General features: G+C 34.7%; 1 protein-coding gene across 6 annotated transcripts in view; it reads right to left on the bottom strand.

The window, feature by feature from the left end:
- The window catches only part of PTPN3 (protein tyrosine phosphatase non-receptor type 3), a 124,201-nt gene that overhangs the window by 16,807 nt on the left and 92,202 nt on the right, over positions 1 to 15,192 (bottom strand). For 5 of the 6 annotated variants that reach the window (XM_050314590.1, XM_050314563.1, XM_050314580.1 and 2 more), the window contains 8 exons: positions 14,263 to 14,340; positions 13,243 to 13,299; positions 8,261 to 8,417; positions 6,354 to 6,520; positions 3,754 to 3,844; positions 3,415 to 3,476; positions 2,404 to 2,550; positions 142 to 270 (listed from right to left, as the gene is read on the bottom strand). In XM_050314590.1, coding sequence (XP_050170547.1) covers positions 142 to 270; positions 2,404 to 2,550; positions 3,415 to 3,476; positions 3,754 to 3,844; positions 6,354 to 6,520; positions 8,261 to 8,417; positions 13,243 to 13,299; positions 14,263 to 14,340 — 888 coding nt within the window. The remainder of the gene's footprint in view (positions 1 to 141; positions 271 to 2,403; positions 2,551 to 3,414; positions 3,477 to 3,753; positions 3,845 to 6,353; positions 6,521 to 8,260; positions 8,418 to 13,242; positions 13,300 to 14,262; positions 14,341 to 15,192) is intronic. The other variant, XM_050314571.1, reaches the window with a different exon arrangement.

Here is a 15,192-nt window from a genome sequence, read left to right as displayed (position 1 = left end):
AATAAAAAAATCAAACAACTAACCCAAAACCTTGAAAAATTACAGTCCTTCAATATATGTTATCAAACACAGAGTCTTTACCTATCTCTACCTGTATTCATTCAGCTTGCTTGGGGATAATTAAAAATAAGGGACATTTACCTCAACATTTGTAATCACCATTTCTCTAACAACATAAGCAATTGTACAGTCTTCAGAGTGGCATCTGACTCGAAAGCTGCCATATTCCATTACATCTGGTGGATCAGGCCAATACTGATGACATTTGGTCTGTAAGGAAAATTAAGCACATGTCAAGATTGTATATAAGCACTCCTGTTTCCAGCATTCCATCCTATACCGTGGTTCAGGGAACTCAAGGAGCAGTATAAAATCTGTTCTGGTTTGCTGGTGAGATTTTTGCATCCAAATTGAAAAACAACAGGACAAAGTACGCTATAAATATCTGTTTTAGTGATTTTTAATAAATATTCAGGTTTGGATGCATGATGCTTTGTCTGGTGCTCATCTGCAATTGCTAAAGTGACTTCTCAAGGCATAAGGTAGGAGGAGAAAGATGGATTTATTCCATCATAAGAAGAGAAGTGTAGAGGGTAAATTTATAACTACCTTTAGCCATCTAATAACAGGTTATAGCAAAGGCAGAGCCACACTTTTGTTGAAAGTGAACAAGGAAAGGTCAAGAGGCAATTGAAAAAAGATGTAACAAGGGAAATTCTGATTAGATGTAGGCAAAAAATTCCCATGAGGATGGTCAAGCATAGAAACAAGAAACCCTATGCAGCTGTGGAATCTCCGCCTAAGGAAACAATCAAAACTTAACTGATGTGACACTGTAACTGTGCAAAGTTCAAAGCTGGTTTTGTCTGCAACTTTTAAACTGACACAGACCAGCAAAAGCTGGAAATTTTGAAATGTTAAAATTTCTTAATTCTACCTTTAATAGAACACAATTTTTAGTGGCTTGAAATCCAAATTATAACCATCATGCCTGAAATTTTTACTGTGGAAAATAACTGAAATTACCTGAAATACTTTCCTTTTCAAATTTAAGCCAAAATAATGAATCCATTTCTAAAAAATTAACATTAATGTGGAGAAAAAAAAAATTCTATAATACAAATCTTAAGATCATTGGAAAGAGACAGGTTGGAGTGTAAAATCTCCAGGGACTGCAAAAAGGTTTGGCATTTGCCAATGGGGATCCTCTTGACAAAAATATACATTTTTCCTATTCCTGAAAGTTCACCCAAAAATTGGCCAAATATAAATAATTTCTGAAATTGAACAAATCTCAGAAAAAGTGTCTAGGGTGTAAAGGTACCAGCAGGATGATTAGAAGCTATCAACAATTGCCTTGAAGTTTCCAACTGACTGGGCAAACTACAGACTATTACTAATATGTGTTTCTCCTCAACACAAGGAAATGAAAGCAGCAAGCTGTTTTGACTGCAATACAGCCAAAAGATGAAGGGAGAATTCTTGTGTCAGATGATGTTCAATATGCGTTTCCATGAACAGCTATGTAACCTGACCATGATTAAAATCTGATGGCTGCTTAACTGTCCTTCCTTACATGTCAATCTTCATGCAGTTTAGGACCTTCAATATTCACTGCCTTGTTTTCTAAAAACACTGGGTTTTGACTGGGATGCCAGATAAATTTCATAGTGTAGGATAGATCACATAGGAAATATAGATAAAGGTTGCAGTGTAGGCATGCAAGAGCTTCTCTACCTTCTCTACCTCTTACGAAAACCAACTGTTTCAGTTTTCACCTTCTAAAACTTCAAACTACCCTTACGCTTAATCTAAAACACTTAATCTTTAAAACTACAAAGGATATGTTAAATCAAAGTAAAAAAACCCCAGATTTTCACTGTACTATTTGGAAAGTAATGGAGTGCCAGAGTGTATTTAAACATGATTAAAGAATTATCAGAGAGATTCTAGGTAAGAACCTAAAATGTAAATAAAAATAAGCAGGTTAAACTCTGACCACTACTACTAAATAGCATGATGGCAGACTTCTTTTAATGCCAGACTACAAGGTTTGCTCAGCCTGATCAATGCTTCCAGACATCTGCTGAATGGCTCGGAGAGCAACTGCCACATGGAGCCCAGGACTCGGGGGAAAAATGACAACACACGGTACCTGTCTGTTCAGCATAACAGAGTGAATGCAGTGATTTCTGTTTATCAGACAGCTGGTTTGTTTACAAAGTAGCAAAACAAAAAGCAAGTTGCAGACTCTGTTCCTAAGTAATTCAGAAAGCCTGGCTTTCAGAACAATTATTCAGTGGAATAAGTCGGCCTATTTGAGGGTTATTTAATCATAATAATGAAAAAAAAGTTCAAAGGTACAGTACATTTCTTCAGCATACAAAGAACCTGGCCACTTACCCGTCCTCGTTCAGTAAGAGTTGTTAACATGATGATCAATGACAACTTGTGATCCCAGACTACTTGCCAGAAGTGTGCACATGTGTGTGGAAGAGGCCCCTGAGTAGCAATGTACCTGTTCACAATGCCCACAGAAGGAATTTCCATCTATGAAGTGGAAGAAAACTCCTATGTAAAGTTTGCCCTCATTGCACAAATACTATTTTAAATCAGCATTTCACTCAAATGGGAAGTTTTGAGGGAAGATTAATGCAGTAAGTAATAAGTAATAAGAAAAATCAAGATCACACTTGTTTTGTGAAAAAATGTTAAATCATTAATTTAAACCAGATGTAAAGTACAGATTCTGTAGTCCTTCATGCTGAACTCTGAATAGAAGATGATTAGTGAAAACGTATTTGAAAATTTGAAACTGCAAAGCTTTCCAGATTTTCTTTAATATTTAGTAAGGAAGTATGGCAGGGCATATACACCAAAGGTACACTAGCAAAAGCTGTTTATTGCCTGATACTAAACAGAGTAAGTGAATAGTCAACTCAGATTTAGGTGCTTAACCTATGGATCTGACACAAATACATACACGTTTTCCCCTCTTTTCCCTGACCCCCAGTCTACACTTGATTGATTACAGCAATTATCTCTCTGGTTTATCTTCTATATCCTTCATAGCATAGTTGGTAGGCCATAAGTGGTTCTAGAGAGAAAAGGGCTTAATTTTAAGGATACAACCTCAGCATTTGAAGCCCATGGAAAGGTGAAACAATTTTCACTGGTTAAAGACTCCGCACATATCAAAGTTTATACCAACCACATGGTTGCATCTACTGTGTATTAGGATGGCCACTTGTTTCACAAGAGACACTTCATCTTTTACATTATGAAACTTTATGTCTTTTACATTTGCAAATCCCCAAAATATAATAGAAAATATCCTTTTTCCTTAAAAAAGTCAAATTCAGTCTGTGTTAGTAATACAGAGAGCGAGTAAAGGTAGGTCTCTGTATGACTTACATTCACGTAATTTGCATTAATGTAATCTTCATCTCCTCGCAATATTATCCTTGTGGCATCATCTGTACACACAGACACACACACAAAAAAAGAGGGAATAAAATTAGAAATTAAGGGGCATGTTTCCCTTCTATTAAGTTAAAAAACAACTGAGGAATTACAGAGACACAAACAGCAGAATAAAAACCAGAATACATTACATTTTAGAACATAAAATGAACAATTATATGACTTTAATTATATAATGAAATCTTCAATCAGTAAGTTTCATACAACAGTTTCAATAGCTATCATATAAAGGATAAAGCAAAACAGGCAGGAACTGTACTTTAGACTCACAAGGTAGAACATCTTTGTATCTATTCTTGTCCATATTCTGAGGTACCTTTGCACATGTAACAGCCAACCCTGGTTTCTTTCTATAAAGTTGCTGCAAAAAAAGAATGAAAAATCATACAATTTTGAGGGATGTGATTATGCTATACACAAATTAAATACACTCACATGAAAATATATAGTCTGAAAAAAATAATTATTTTCTTTAATATTTTTCCTATCCTTCCTAAAAATAATTTGAGAGATTTTTGCATTTAACATGACAAGATTTTCTAACAATGTTATCTCGTCATGATATCCAGAAGAATTTTTAGGACAAAAAAGAAAAAAAAGGAAATGGGAGAATCATTGAAATACACTGCTTTGCCTGCAATTTTCTTCTTATAAAACCATGGACTGGAAGGAAAATAGTAGTTGATGGTAAAACAAGGGAGCAATGAAAGACATCAGAAGAAAAACAATTAGTTGCAGCATATTTTATGGAATGAACTGTAATACAAAAATTTCAGACAGATTTTTATTCTCTGGACTAAACCTAACCTATGCAATCCTCTAAGTACCTGAAGAAAACAACATTTCAATGTATCACAATCTCTTAACCTGTGACCCTGTCTCTTTTGGGCCATCTGCTCTGTTGCAAATTTTATCTGGAGTGAATGTGGGCATAGAAGTGTAAATCGAAATTTCAGGGTTGGTGCAAGGTTAATAGTTGGACTTTATAGTCTTAGAGGTTTTTCCCAAATTTAATGATTTACCACTCTAAGTGTATCATATCAGACAATAAAAGGTACAGAGGGGGGAAAACAACAAAGAATTAAGCAATGTAATTATACAATGACAGTTTTTCTGTATTAAATATATGTGAAAGCAACTTACAATTTAATTACTAACCTCGTTGTGGCAGAGTTTTATGTACTTCACTGAACACTAACCAAAGAGCATATTATATTTTAGGTGTTTAATGAAGATTTTGAATATGGTTCCATACATAAAATGGAATTAAATAAATAGAAAGCTACTTTGATTGAGAGAAAAAAAACAACACACAAAAAGCTTATTCTATTGTAAGATTTACTGAATCCTAAGACTCTGTATCACAGCTCACCTAATTTTTCAATTTATACAACATAAACAAGCCCTGTGAAAACTTGATAAAATATATAATAGAACAGCTTCTATCAGTTATAGCTCAAATTCCACTTTACTAGAGCCAAGTTGTGATTTTTCATTTTTTTTGGAAAACAAGAAAGAATAATTTAAAGTCAAGTAATCATTCTCCAGCTTCATTATTGTTGCCTGGCAAATAGCCATTTTCTATTGACAGACTTGTTAAATTCTGATTAAATGGAGGAATATATTCTGGAAAAACTTGATTATTCATAGTCTACTGGATAATTATTTACTATTTTACTAAAGTGAATGGAGAGTTTGAGAGTCATCAAGGCTGATGAGGTGACACTGCAATTGTCTCTGATTATGAAACAATGAACTCAAAGAATCAAGGCCACTAAGCTGTCCCCTAAATTTATTATATTTCAAAAGGGTTTTGAGCTTTTTCTGTAATGTCCTTTTATAAATGCTGAGATGAAAGTCATACAGGAGCAAATATCCTATGAAGATTATTACAGGAAATTGTGCACAAATTTAGTCAACAAATTTGACAATTAAGAAAGTACTGAAAGGTCAGTTCACGTCTTTTGAGCTACTGTTTCAATAGCCAGCACTCATTACAATTGATGGATTGTATCCAGTGCTGTGGATTTTGGAAAGCAGCTATGAACCATAGTCTACAATTTCTTAAGAAAAGGGTAAGTTTAACTCTCAGAAATCTTGGAAACAAAGTAAATTTCATAAAAAAAAGTGGTTGTACAATTACCAATATCAGAACTCTTCAGCCCCAACCATTAAATTTTATAGCATTTGAAAAAGAGTGAAGTAAAAAATATCAAAATGGGGGAAAATTTTATTGCTGTTCTACAAATTCTCAATGGTAGAAATGGTTACTCCTGAACTCAACGTCAAATTTATAAATCATAATAACTAGAGTTTCTCCAGAGTTACTATAAATGTTTGAATCTACTACAGCAAAACAAGCACAAACTTGTATACGCTGTACTGTCTTGCCATTAGAGAAGCAGATGAATTATCTTTTGTAATTTCTTACACTAAAAAGGAAGGAACTAACATAATAAATTATAAAAACATTTTATTAGTCAGTTTTCAATTACATTCTTTGCTAACACATTCAAGAACATAGAAAAAGAAACAAAGTACAAGACTGACCTCTGTGAAAACCCCACTACTCTACTGAATAAAATAACTAAGGAAAAAATATTAATTTAGTGAGCTTTAGGTATTTGAGCTACAAACATGTTAATTCAAATATATTTTTCTCAGCAGATGATATTTTGTGTAAGACTGATAACTCATTCTTCCTTTCCAAGTGGTGAAGGGTGAAACTGATGGGCAAGTGAAAACGTTGCTCCCTTGAGACAGAACTGAACAGGAACAATGAGCTTTGCAATTAACTAGGCCCCTACATTACTTGCTGATTACAGTTATTGGTCTATATTAATGACATTTGAGAACTGAGTATTACCTACCTCAAACTGAATAAGGACAGTTCCACTTTCTAGCCCTCTTCTTAGTTGTTCCATAGACTCCTCCAGTGTATCACCACCATATTCAGAACAGACAGGAAGAATAGATTCCGCGAGATTGTGGGAATCAGCTTCATCCTCTGATTTGGAATCCACAAACTGTTTAACTACTGAAAGGTGTGTAGACAATTAAAATCCATTGCACACAGCATTAATGTGTTTGTAACAGATATAAAAATTTACAAGCTTGAAAGAACAAGGAAGTTTCCAAAGCCTCAGGAAAGTAAATAGTAGCACATTTAATTGCATTCCTCTTTGTACTATATTACTATAGAAATTACTAGGAGCGAAATGTCTTTATGACCTTTCTGAAAGAGAAACTCAAAGTGCCTGTCTATGAAGGCAAAGAAATTGAATTCCAAGCACAAGGAGCTTTTGCAATCTTGTCTTACAGAATGACCTGCTAAATAGACTAATGAATCACTGCGTCCACCATGGTGAAAAGAGCAAAGGAGTTTTGCCAAAAAAAGTTTAGAGTATAACTAATGGAATATCTCTACAAGAAACTTGTATAAGTATGGACCTCCAACAGCAAAACGAATGCAAAAATTCTTATATAAAATACTCCCTTGCCATTAGAGAAGCAACTGAATTATCTTTTGCAATTTCTTATGCTAACACTGAAGGAACTAACTAAAAAAACTTTAAAAAAATTAATAGTCTGTTTTCTATGACATTCCTTGATAATATATTGAAGAACATGACAAACATTAGTGAAGTAATCTGTGTAGCATTTGTCTCTATGAAATGTACTGTATCACCAAACATGTTCAGCTGTGGTTATTCTCTGCAATATCAGAACAATTCATACCTGCCAAACTTCAGAAAATGAAAAGCTGTTCATACACAAGCCTATAGAAATGACTGGCATGAGGACACAGATTATCTTTAGATAAAAGCAGATTTCTCTTATCTGCAAGTGGGAAGGGGACTAGAAGAGTTAAGGGAAGACTAAATGCTGCATAAAGCCAATGGAAAGGCCTACAATAGGGAAAACAAGAATGAGAGCCCATCTGTCTTCCTAGAAACACAAGAAGCTTTAAATAAAGTCAGTGTTACAAAAGTACATATCATTTAGGCAATTTCATTCCCTCCTGTTTCCCAGCGATGCATAACCCCTTCAGATTTTAAAGTCTTAATGTAATCAGAAACTCTGTACAAAACCCTTCCATAATAGTGTGCTTTCAGGTCTTAGCACAGGACTTAAGGAAAGTAAATAATAAACTAAGAGTTTCACAGTATCTGAAACCTCTTGGTATTTACATGTGTTTAAATGTAGAAAGAAAAGCCAAGGTGGAGGAGTTCCCCATATTTTAAATATACAGGCTTAAGACTGCATATTTCAAAGAATGTCTCCTCTTTGCTGGCAGCAGTTTAGCAAGCAGGCAGCACAGCTTTATCTCAGCATTGTCACAAAATGTCAGTTGTAAGACTGAAGTGGGAAAGAGTTTATTCTACTTGTTTAATCATACAATTGTGCTGGGGGACAATCCACGAGTATTTGTAAACCTGCAATTGGCGATTTGGGAAATTATGCTTTATTTATAAGAAACCCCCAGTACCTCAAACCACCAAAAACCTTTTTCAAGGGACCACTTATTCTCATAAATTTTTAGACTTAAAAAATAAGAAGAAATTCTAACTTGATAGATTCTTAATTGCAGTGGTAAAAACCTATAGAGTTTAAAGTATTTGTACTAATAACTTGAATGTGGCAAGACCTATGCTTTAGCACAGACCTACTCCAAATGCACTGAGAACACATTTATGTAAGCAGAAGAGGGTATAATGCCAAGCATAAGAGCAACAGTCTCAAAAACATTAGAAGTGAATAAAATTAGCCCAGTTACCTTTCCGCCTGACCAAAAGTGCAAGCTCTCTTGTGTGAGATTCTCTGCTGGCTTTTATGAACATGACCACCTGGTCATGCGTGTGTTCTGAGATATCTCGGCCATTAATTAATACTATCTGATCACCTTCATTCAGCTTTGGAATGCATTTATCAGCCTGTTTCAAGACCAAAGAAACACATTAATGTCATTGCATCCAGTGGTGTAAGCAGTTAACACATCAGGATATTAAGTTCATCATGTAAGCAAAGTCTTCACAGTTCTCCTGACAAGATTTTGCGTTTTTATCAGAAATCCTATCATAGGATTCAGATCTAAAGGTGTTCTTCATGCTTCAAAGCCTCTCAATGAAGATAAGAAACAGTTTAAACAGCATATTGACAGCTATAAAAGGAATTCATGTTAATCAAACAGCCACCATCAGATTGCTCTCAAAGATCAGACTCCAAGCCTCAACAACCACTGAATTTCTGGAAAAAGTGTTCTGGGCACATAAGATAACAATTTCAGTTTTGATGCAGTGAATACTGAGAAGTCCAAATATGATTTTCATGAACATAATTTAAGTAACATGACATGGCCTAGGCATGTACTTTTTAAAATTAAAGAAATCCATACACATTATTTAGCAGATTCTTGTTTGGTGGATATTAAATGATATCTACAAATAGAGCACATTCTTCCTCTCTTCATTTACTGAAAGTTTTAACAGGAAGATGCAAGCAAGTATTCAAACTATGATGCTCAAGTCTCCCATGTTTGTGAAAAATTCTTTTGCTACCTGTGCTGCTGGGAACACTAAAACAAGGTTTTCCCCATCTCACATGAAAACTTACATAATGCATTGTCTTGAATATCACAGTTTAGATTAACTGCTGAACTTCAGGGCTTGTTTGGCTTTTTTTCTGCCACATTTCTTAGTATGCTTAGCTCTAAGTTCAGCAAAAAGCCATTCAAGCTATAGCCAGAATATGATGATGATGCTACTACTAAGGTGATTAAGGACTAGAGCACCCTTAGCATGATGGAAGGCTAGGGAGCTGGAAGCGTTTAGCCTAGAGAAGAAAAGGCTCAGAGGGGTCTTGTCAATATACATAAACACTTGAAGGGCAAGGCACAGAGAAATTGAAGCCAGGCTCTCAGTGATGCTCAGTGACAAGATCAGAGGCAATGGGCTCAAAATGAAACACAGGAGGTTACATCTGAACATCAAGAAACACTTTTTCACTGTGAGGGTGACTGAGCACTGCAGGTTGCCCAGAAACACTGTAGAGACTCCCACCTTGGAGTATTCAAAAGCCATCTGGGATACGGTCCTGGACAACAGATTCCAGATGACCCTTGAGCAGAAGGGGTTGGACAAGATGACCTTCAGGTCCCTTCCAATCCTCTGTGATTCTCTAATACGAATGTGCAGGATTCTACAATCTTTGAGTGTTAAGTAGTGTAACAATTTTATTTTCATTGCTATCCAAATTTTTATTTTGTCTAAGAAGTGCCAAGCGACACAAGAGTGATATATAAACACTTCATTTCATTTGTTGTACGAGTAAGACATAGACTTTACTGCTATTCTCTATTCATTGTTCTTCCTTGTATTTCCTTAATGCCAGCACAGGTTCCCTGAATTTTATTCATCCAATATTATTAGCCCTGCCAAACAACGACCACCAGCCCCCCTGCCTGGGTGCGAACAAGACATTCAAATTAGATTCTACCCAAATTATGCCTTGCACTGATGACTCCTAACATAACTTTGTCAGTGACGTACTATATTACCAAGCAAAAATTAGGAAGAGTTGGAAAGGAGAAGTCATAATGACAAAAAACCAATAAAAAACCCCAAAAAAACCAAAACCACAAGAAAAATGCAGAATAAAAAAAAAAAAAATAGAGGCAAGGATGTGAAGAAGAAAATAAACATAGAGCCACTTGTGCCAGAGAATAAAGTAAAAGGAAAGAAAACTTAAGACCTGTCTTAGTGCCATAAAATAGACAAAGGAGAGGAGAAAGAAGTAAGAGAAAAGAAAGATGTATGCAAGAGGAAAAAATTCCAAGCATAAAAGTTGCTTAAAAATTTAAAGGAGGAATAATTTCCCCCAACTTTTTCCATAGAAATAAAGAAAATAATGAAGGATAGGAAAGATTGACAATGATTCATAACAAACAGAAAAAGAATGGGAATTAGGAACAGCCATGGTGTTCTTCAACACTGATTTAACTAGGTATTCACAGCTCCCCAGGAACATCCTTGCAATGTGTACAATTTACAAACGGCAAGACTGAAGAATGTAACTCTCAAATATTATTGAGATATTAGTTATTCTCTCTGAAATATAAATATTTGAAAAGATAGGAGATATAAAGACTACATCCAGCCAGTCTAGTAGAGTCAAGAAGTCAACAAGAAGATGGAGAGAATGGTTGCTGATCTTCTATATTTGTCTATAATTAAGATTTCTTGGCTGGCTGCTGACTATTACTCTTTATTACAGATAGAGATTAATATCTTTGCTCAAAAAAATTTTGTTAATCATGTGATATCTTAATGCCTCAGCTCTTTTACGTGAATCATCTGACTACATAAAATATATCTTGAATGAGAATTAATTCCTTCTATGCAAGCATAATTTGTAGATTTTTTCAGATACTAAGTTTTTCCACACAATTAATTATGTCAAAGGCTTCCTGTGCTATTGACACATCCAGTGCTTCATTTTATGCTAATCACCTTGTTATTGCTTAAAGAAGCATGCAGTCTTTTTCAATTGGAAGCTTTATTAAATAAAACCATAGTCCTACATTTAGCACCTTAGGACATAAATACCATTTGTGAAAAAAACCACACAAAACAGTATAGGGCTTTAATTAAAACAAACAAACAAAAAGCCAACAGTTGCAATAAATGGTTGTTCCTTAGCTATAATGTGTTCTCACAACAATTTTGGCTGCTCTGTCCTACAATTTGACCAGCATACAAGAATGCTGCTTTATTAGAGGGGAATTTTTAAAAGAACTTTAGGATTTGTAAAGGAAAATACTGCCTTATTTTTGCTGAGTAGATTTGCTTCCTTTCCTCTACAATAAAAGTACATCTTTTTGTAGAAAAATGGGAAAAAGTGATCTAAAATCCTGCGAAATAATCTTGGCAAATAATACTACAAACAGCATTCCTGAGTGCAATGAGTGAATCTAGAGCAAGTCAGAATAGTAGCAATGAAGAAAAGGCATCACTGAGTTAAAATAATGTAAAAATGCATACCATAGACTATTCAATTTGAACTTTCAAATATCAGCTGCATTTCTTTAAACAATAAAGAGTGGGTGAAATTTCATTTATGGTAAAAAATACAATCAATTATAATAGTGTGCTTTGTTCTGAAAAAAAGTGTATTTTTTTCTTCTTGTGGTAACATGACATGATTTCTATAGCACTGTTATTGAGTATATTACATTGGATAACTGTTTCCAATTTTTTCTGTGATCCTGAGAATTTACTCACTTAGTTGCTTACTAGGCTAGAGGTCTAATTAGTAACTTGCCACCAATGGCAGACACTTAAATGAAGTGTGGAAGTTAGAAGTCCATTCCTTTTCCAATACAGGAGGAAAAAAAAGGATCAGTACTTTCTAGAAGACTATCTGAATCTGCCAAAGGAAATGACTGCCTTTGGAGAAACATCTTTCATTCTCTGACAGTGGAATGTCTGCTTGCCCTATATAACTTCAGTATCTCAAATCACCCTTAAAAAGTTTGCTAGGTTGACCATAAAATGTTTTAAGGACTGTTTTATTTTCACTTTGTAGATTTAAGTTATAAATTCCTACTAAACTTTTATTAAAATAATTGTTATAGTTTATAAAGGAGTGTTATGCACTGCATAAGTCAAGCCACAAATCATAAATGTGACAGAAACAACCTCTCAAGCAATCTGTTTTAGCTTGATTTGCATCGTGACATTTAGATATCAGTCCTGTGACTCGTTATTAAATTTCAAAAAGAGTCTGCAAGAGCATATCATATTTTTAGGATTAAGTCAGCAATATTAAGTCAGCACAAAATTACTTTATAAGAGTTGGAAATACAGTTTGGAAAAGGAGGAGTGAAAAAATTTGAGATAACGAATATCCCTACAAATTTATGTACTGATTATTTAGAAAAAAAGTTAAAAAGATGTTAAGTTACTACTATTATTTTACAATTCAACAGAAGAATCCAATGATTGTACTGATTCTTACAAATATTTCACTTAGTCCATAAATATTTCCATAAGCAAAAATCTATGGCAAAATAGGAAAACAGAGCAAACATACTCTGCTCCCTCTCCCCTACCAGTTATCCTCTCAACCTATAAATATTTTTAGCCCTGAGGATTTCCTCAGTTTATTGTGGTTTGCCTAGTCAATAACAGCAGTTTTTCCCCCCTAAGAATTTGTCCTCTCCTGACCACCCACAAAATTATTTTAACCACAGCATCCTTTTTCAAGGAGTTTCATTGGTCTACCATCTTCTGCATGAGGAACTGCTTCACTAAACATGAATAACATGACTTTCCCAAACCTAATTTGATAGCCCATAGTTCTGCTGGAATTCCCTGTTCTCCGTGCTCCTAATCTTACAGATCTCTACTACACCTCTCTTAAACAACCTCTTTTTTTTAGGCTGCAGGGGTTCATATTATTTATTTCTTCATGGAATGCCATTCAAATCCTTGCCCCTCATCAAGCATTTTCCAGTTCCAGATGCACTTTTTGAGATGAAAAGAGGACACAAATATGCTTTCTACTTGTATCTTGTTTGGGTAACACTTCCAGATACTTTAATCTCTGGTTTAAGAAACCACTGGTCAACCCAACTCCTAAAGAGAATAGCTCAGCTGCTATCTCACACTGGTTATGAGTGTCCAAATTACTATTTGTACAGACCTCTGAGAGGGGAGGGATTAATAAAGGTAAGAGTAAAAGCCTTAAGAATTTACTTACAGGTGATCCTGGAGTTATTCTTGATACTACTAGTGGCATTTTTTGATCTACTCCACCCTAGGGGAATGTCAAGTAAATAACAAACATAAATATATCATTAAGCATAAGCAACATTTAAAATAAGTAATCACTTCCTTTTGTTTCTATACACATTTTATACTCTGTCATCATATTGGTAGGATGGATTGGTAGGACTGAATTTTCATCACTAAATGGGTGATTAAGGGGTGGGTTGTGTTGTCTCATATCTACCATTTTCCAGTAGACTAGATCCAGTGTCTTTGGCCATATATTTTAGTAAGCAATAAACAGATAAAATGCAACATTTATTGTAACCTTGTCCTTCAAGCAAGCCTAATTTAACATTTGAGCTGGCAAGGTGAATAGTCGTCTTAGGTGTTGTGATGAACGTGCAAGGAATATGGTAGGATCAAAGTTCCAGACAACTGTACTCCCTTATTCTCTTCAAATGATGAAGAAATCACTGCCCCACCAATAAATGCCCAAGATGAAAAGATCAAACTCTGCCCTGCTAATTTACACTACTCTGCTTAAATGGAATTCCACTGAGGGAATGTAAAACATTTACAATAGTCAGCTATTAATAGTAATTTTCATTTTCTTCAGAAATTAATTTTCAGCTTTCCAATATGATTTACAATGGATATATTAAATTGAATGACACAAACTATTTAAATTGTTTTATAATACAGAGGTCCAATTTTTCAAATGTTGATGCCTTAAATTAGGTTTTCATGTTCATATTTATGCAGCCAAATAGGCGGCCTGCTTTGGAAATGTGTCATAGTATATGCAACTGAAAACCAGAGAACTTGTAGTGGCTTATTTTTGTAAGTGTTGCTTTAGCATTTAAGGATTAGGCTGTCACTTCTAAACACATGAGAAAGTCCTGCAGAATATACTGTTTTCTCTAAATCATTACATTAAAAAATAAAAAAGTAAACCCAAAACATTATATTTTAAAAGTATTTAAAAATATCTAAAAGGTTGCTTATTTACCTTTAGATTAAATCCAAACTTCCCATCTTCATCTGGTATGATACGCACCAAAAGTAAATCTCCTTCAATTAGGTCATTCTGCAATATATAGAAAAAACTCACAGATTTTCTAATTTTTAAAAGAAAAAGCAGCAAAATAGGGAATAGTGCATCCAAATTTAGATGTGTTGAACAAAAATACTCTATGTAAATCCACTTTAAAATAGGAAGAGAATATGGTTGTAGAATATACCTATGGTAGTAATCTTTTAAATTGTAAAAATAGTAACATACATCACAGCAAACGTTCTCTGGTTGCTCTGTACTAACAGCACTACTCTCACCTTAGCTTTCTCAATTGATAACTCCTATTACATTTTCCATCTTTTGTCACCAAAATGTTAGGTGCAACACATGAGTAGAATTGATTCTGCTCTAAGAACTATGAAGTGACTACTTTTCCCCTGATTTTTTCTCCTGTAAATGAGTGCATTTTTTTTTTCTGCAACAGATCCATACAGCAGATGGATTAGGTGTCAGCAGCTAATGGACAGGTAGGTTAGGAAGTTCTTCAAAACGCCTCTAGAACAGGTCGGAGACAGGGGAAAAGTGACCCACTACCATAACATTAGTGGGGAGCAGCTGCTTTCCAGTCAGTTCAGAATTCAAATGATGCTTAGCCATCCTTATTAATGCATGCCTGGGATAAAGCAAAGTTGTTCCTGCTATTCAGACATAGAGCAACTTGAGTTATTTGATCTTTCCCTTTGGAGGACATAAGATTTAATCACATGAGTATTCCTATTCTGCTGGGAACTTCCCCTGCAGATGCTTCTGGAATACTGGGCACTTTGGAAATCAGTGAAGTTGGTAAGCTTGTCTATCATACTGTATACACAACCTTGGATAAATCTGAGTAGCAAGACAAGATCTATTCTTATTAGTGCACAA

Source organism: Myiozetetes cayanensis, unplaced genomic scaffold (genome assembly GCF_022539395.1).
Source record: "Myiozetetes cayanensis isolate MyiCay16 unplaced genomic scaffold, myiCay2020 scf1, whole genome shotgun sequence".
In the NCBI taxonomy this organism is placed as follows: Eukaryota; Metazoa; Chordata; class Aves; order Passeriformes; family Tyrannidae; genus Myiozetetes; species Myiozetetes cayanensis.
Note: the sequence above shows the minus strand (reverse complement) of the source record. Positions and strands in the feature narration are given on the sequence as shown.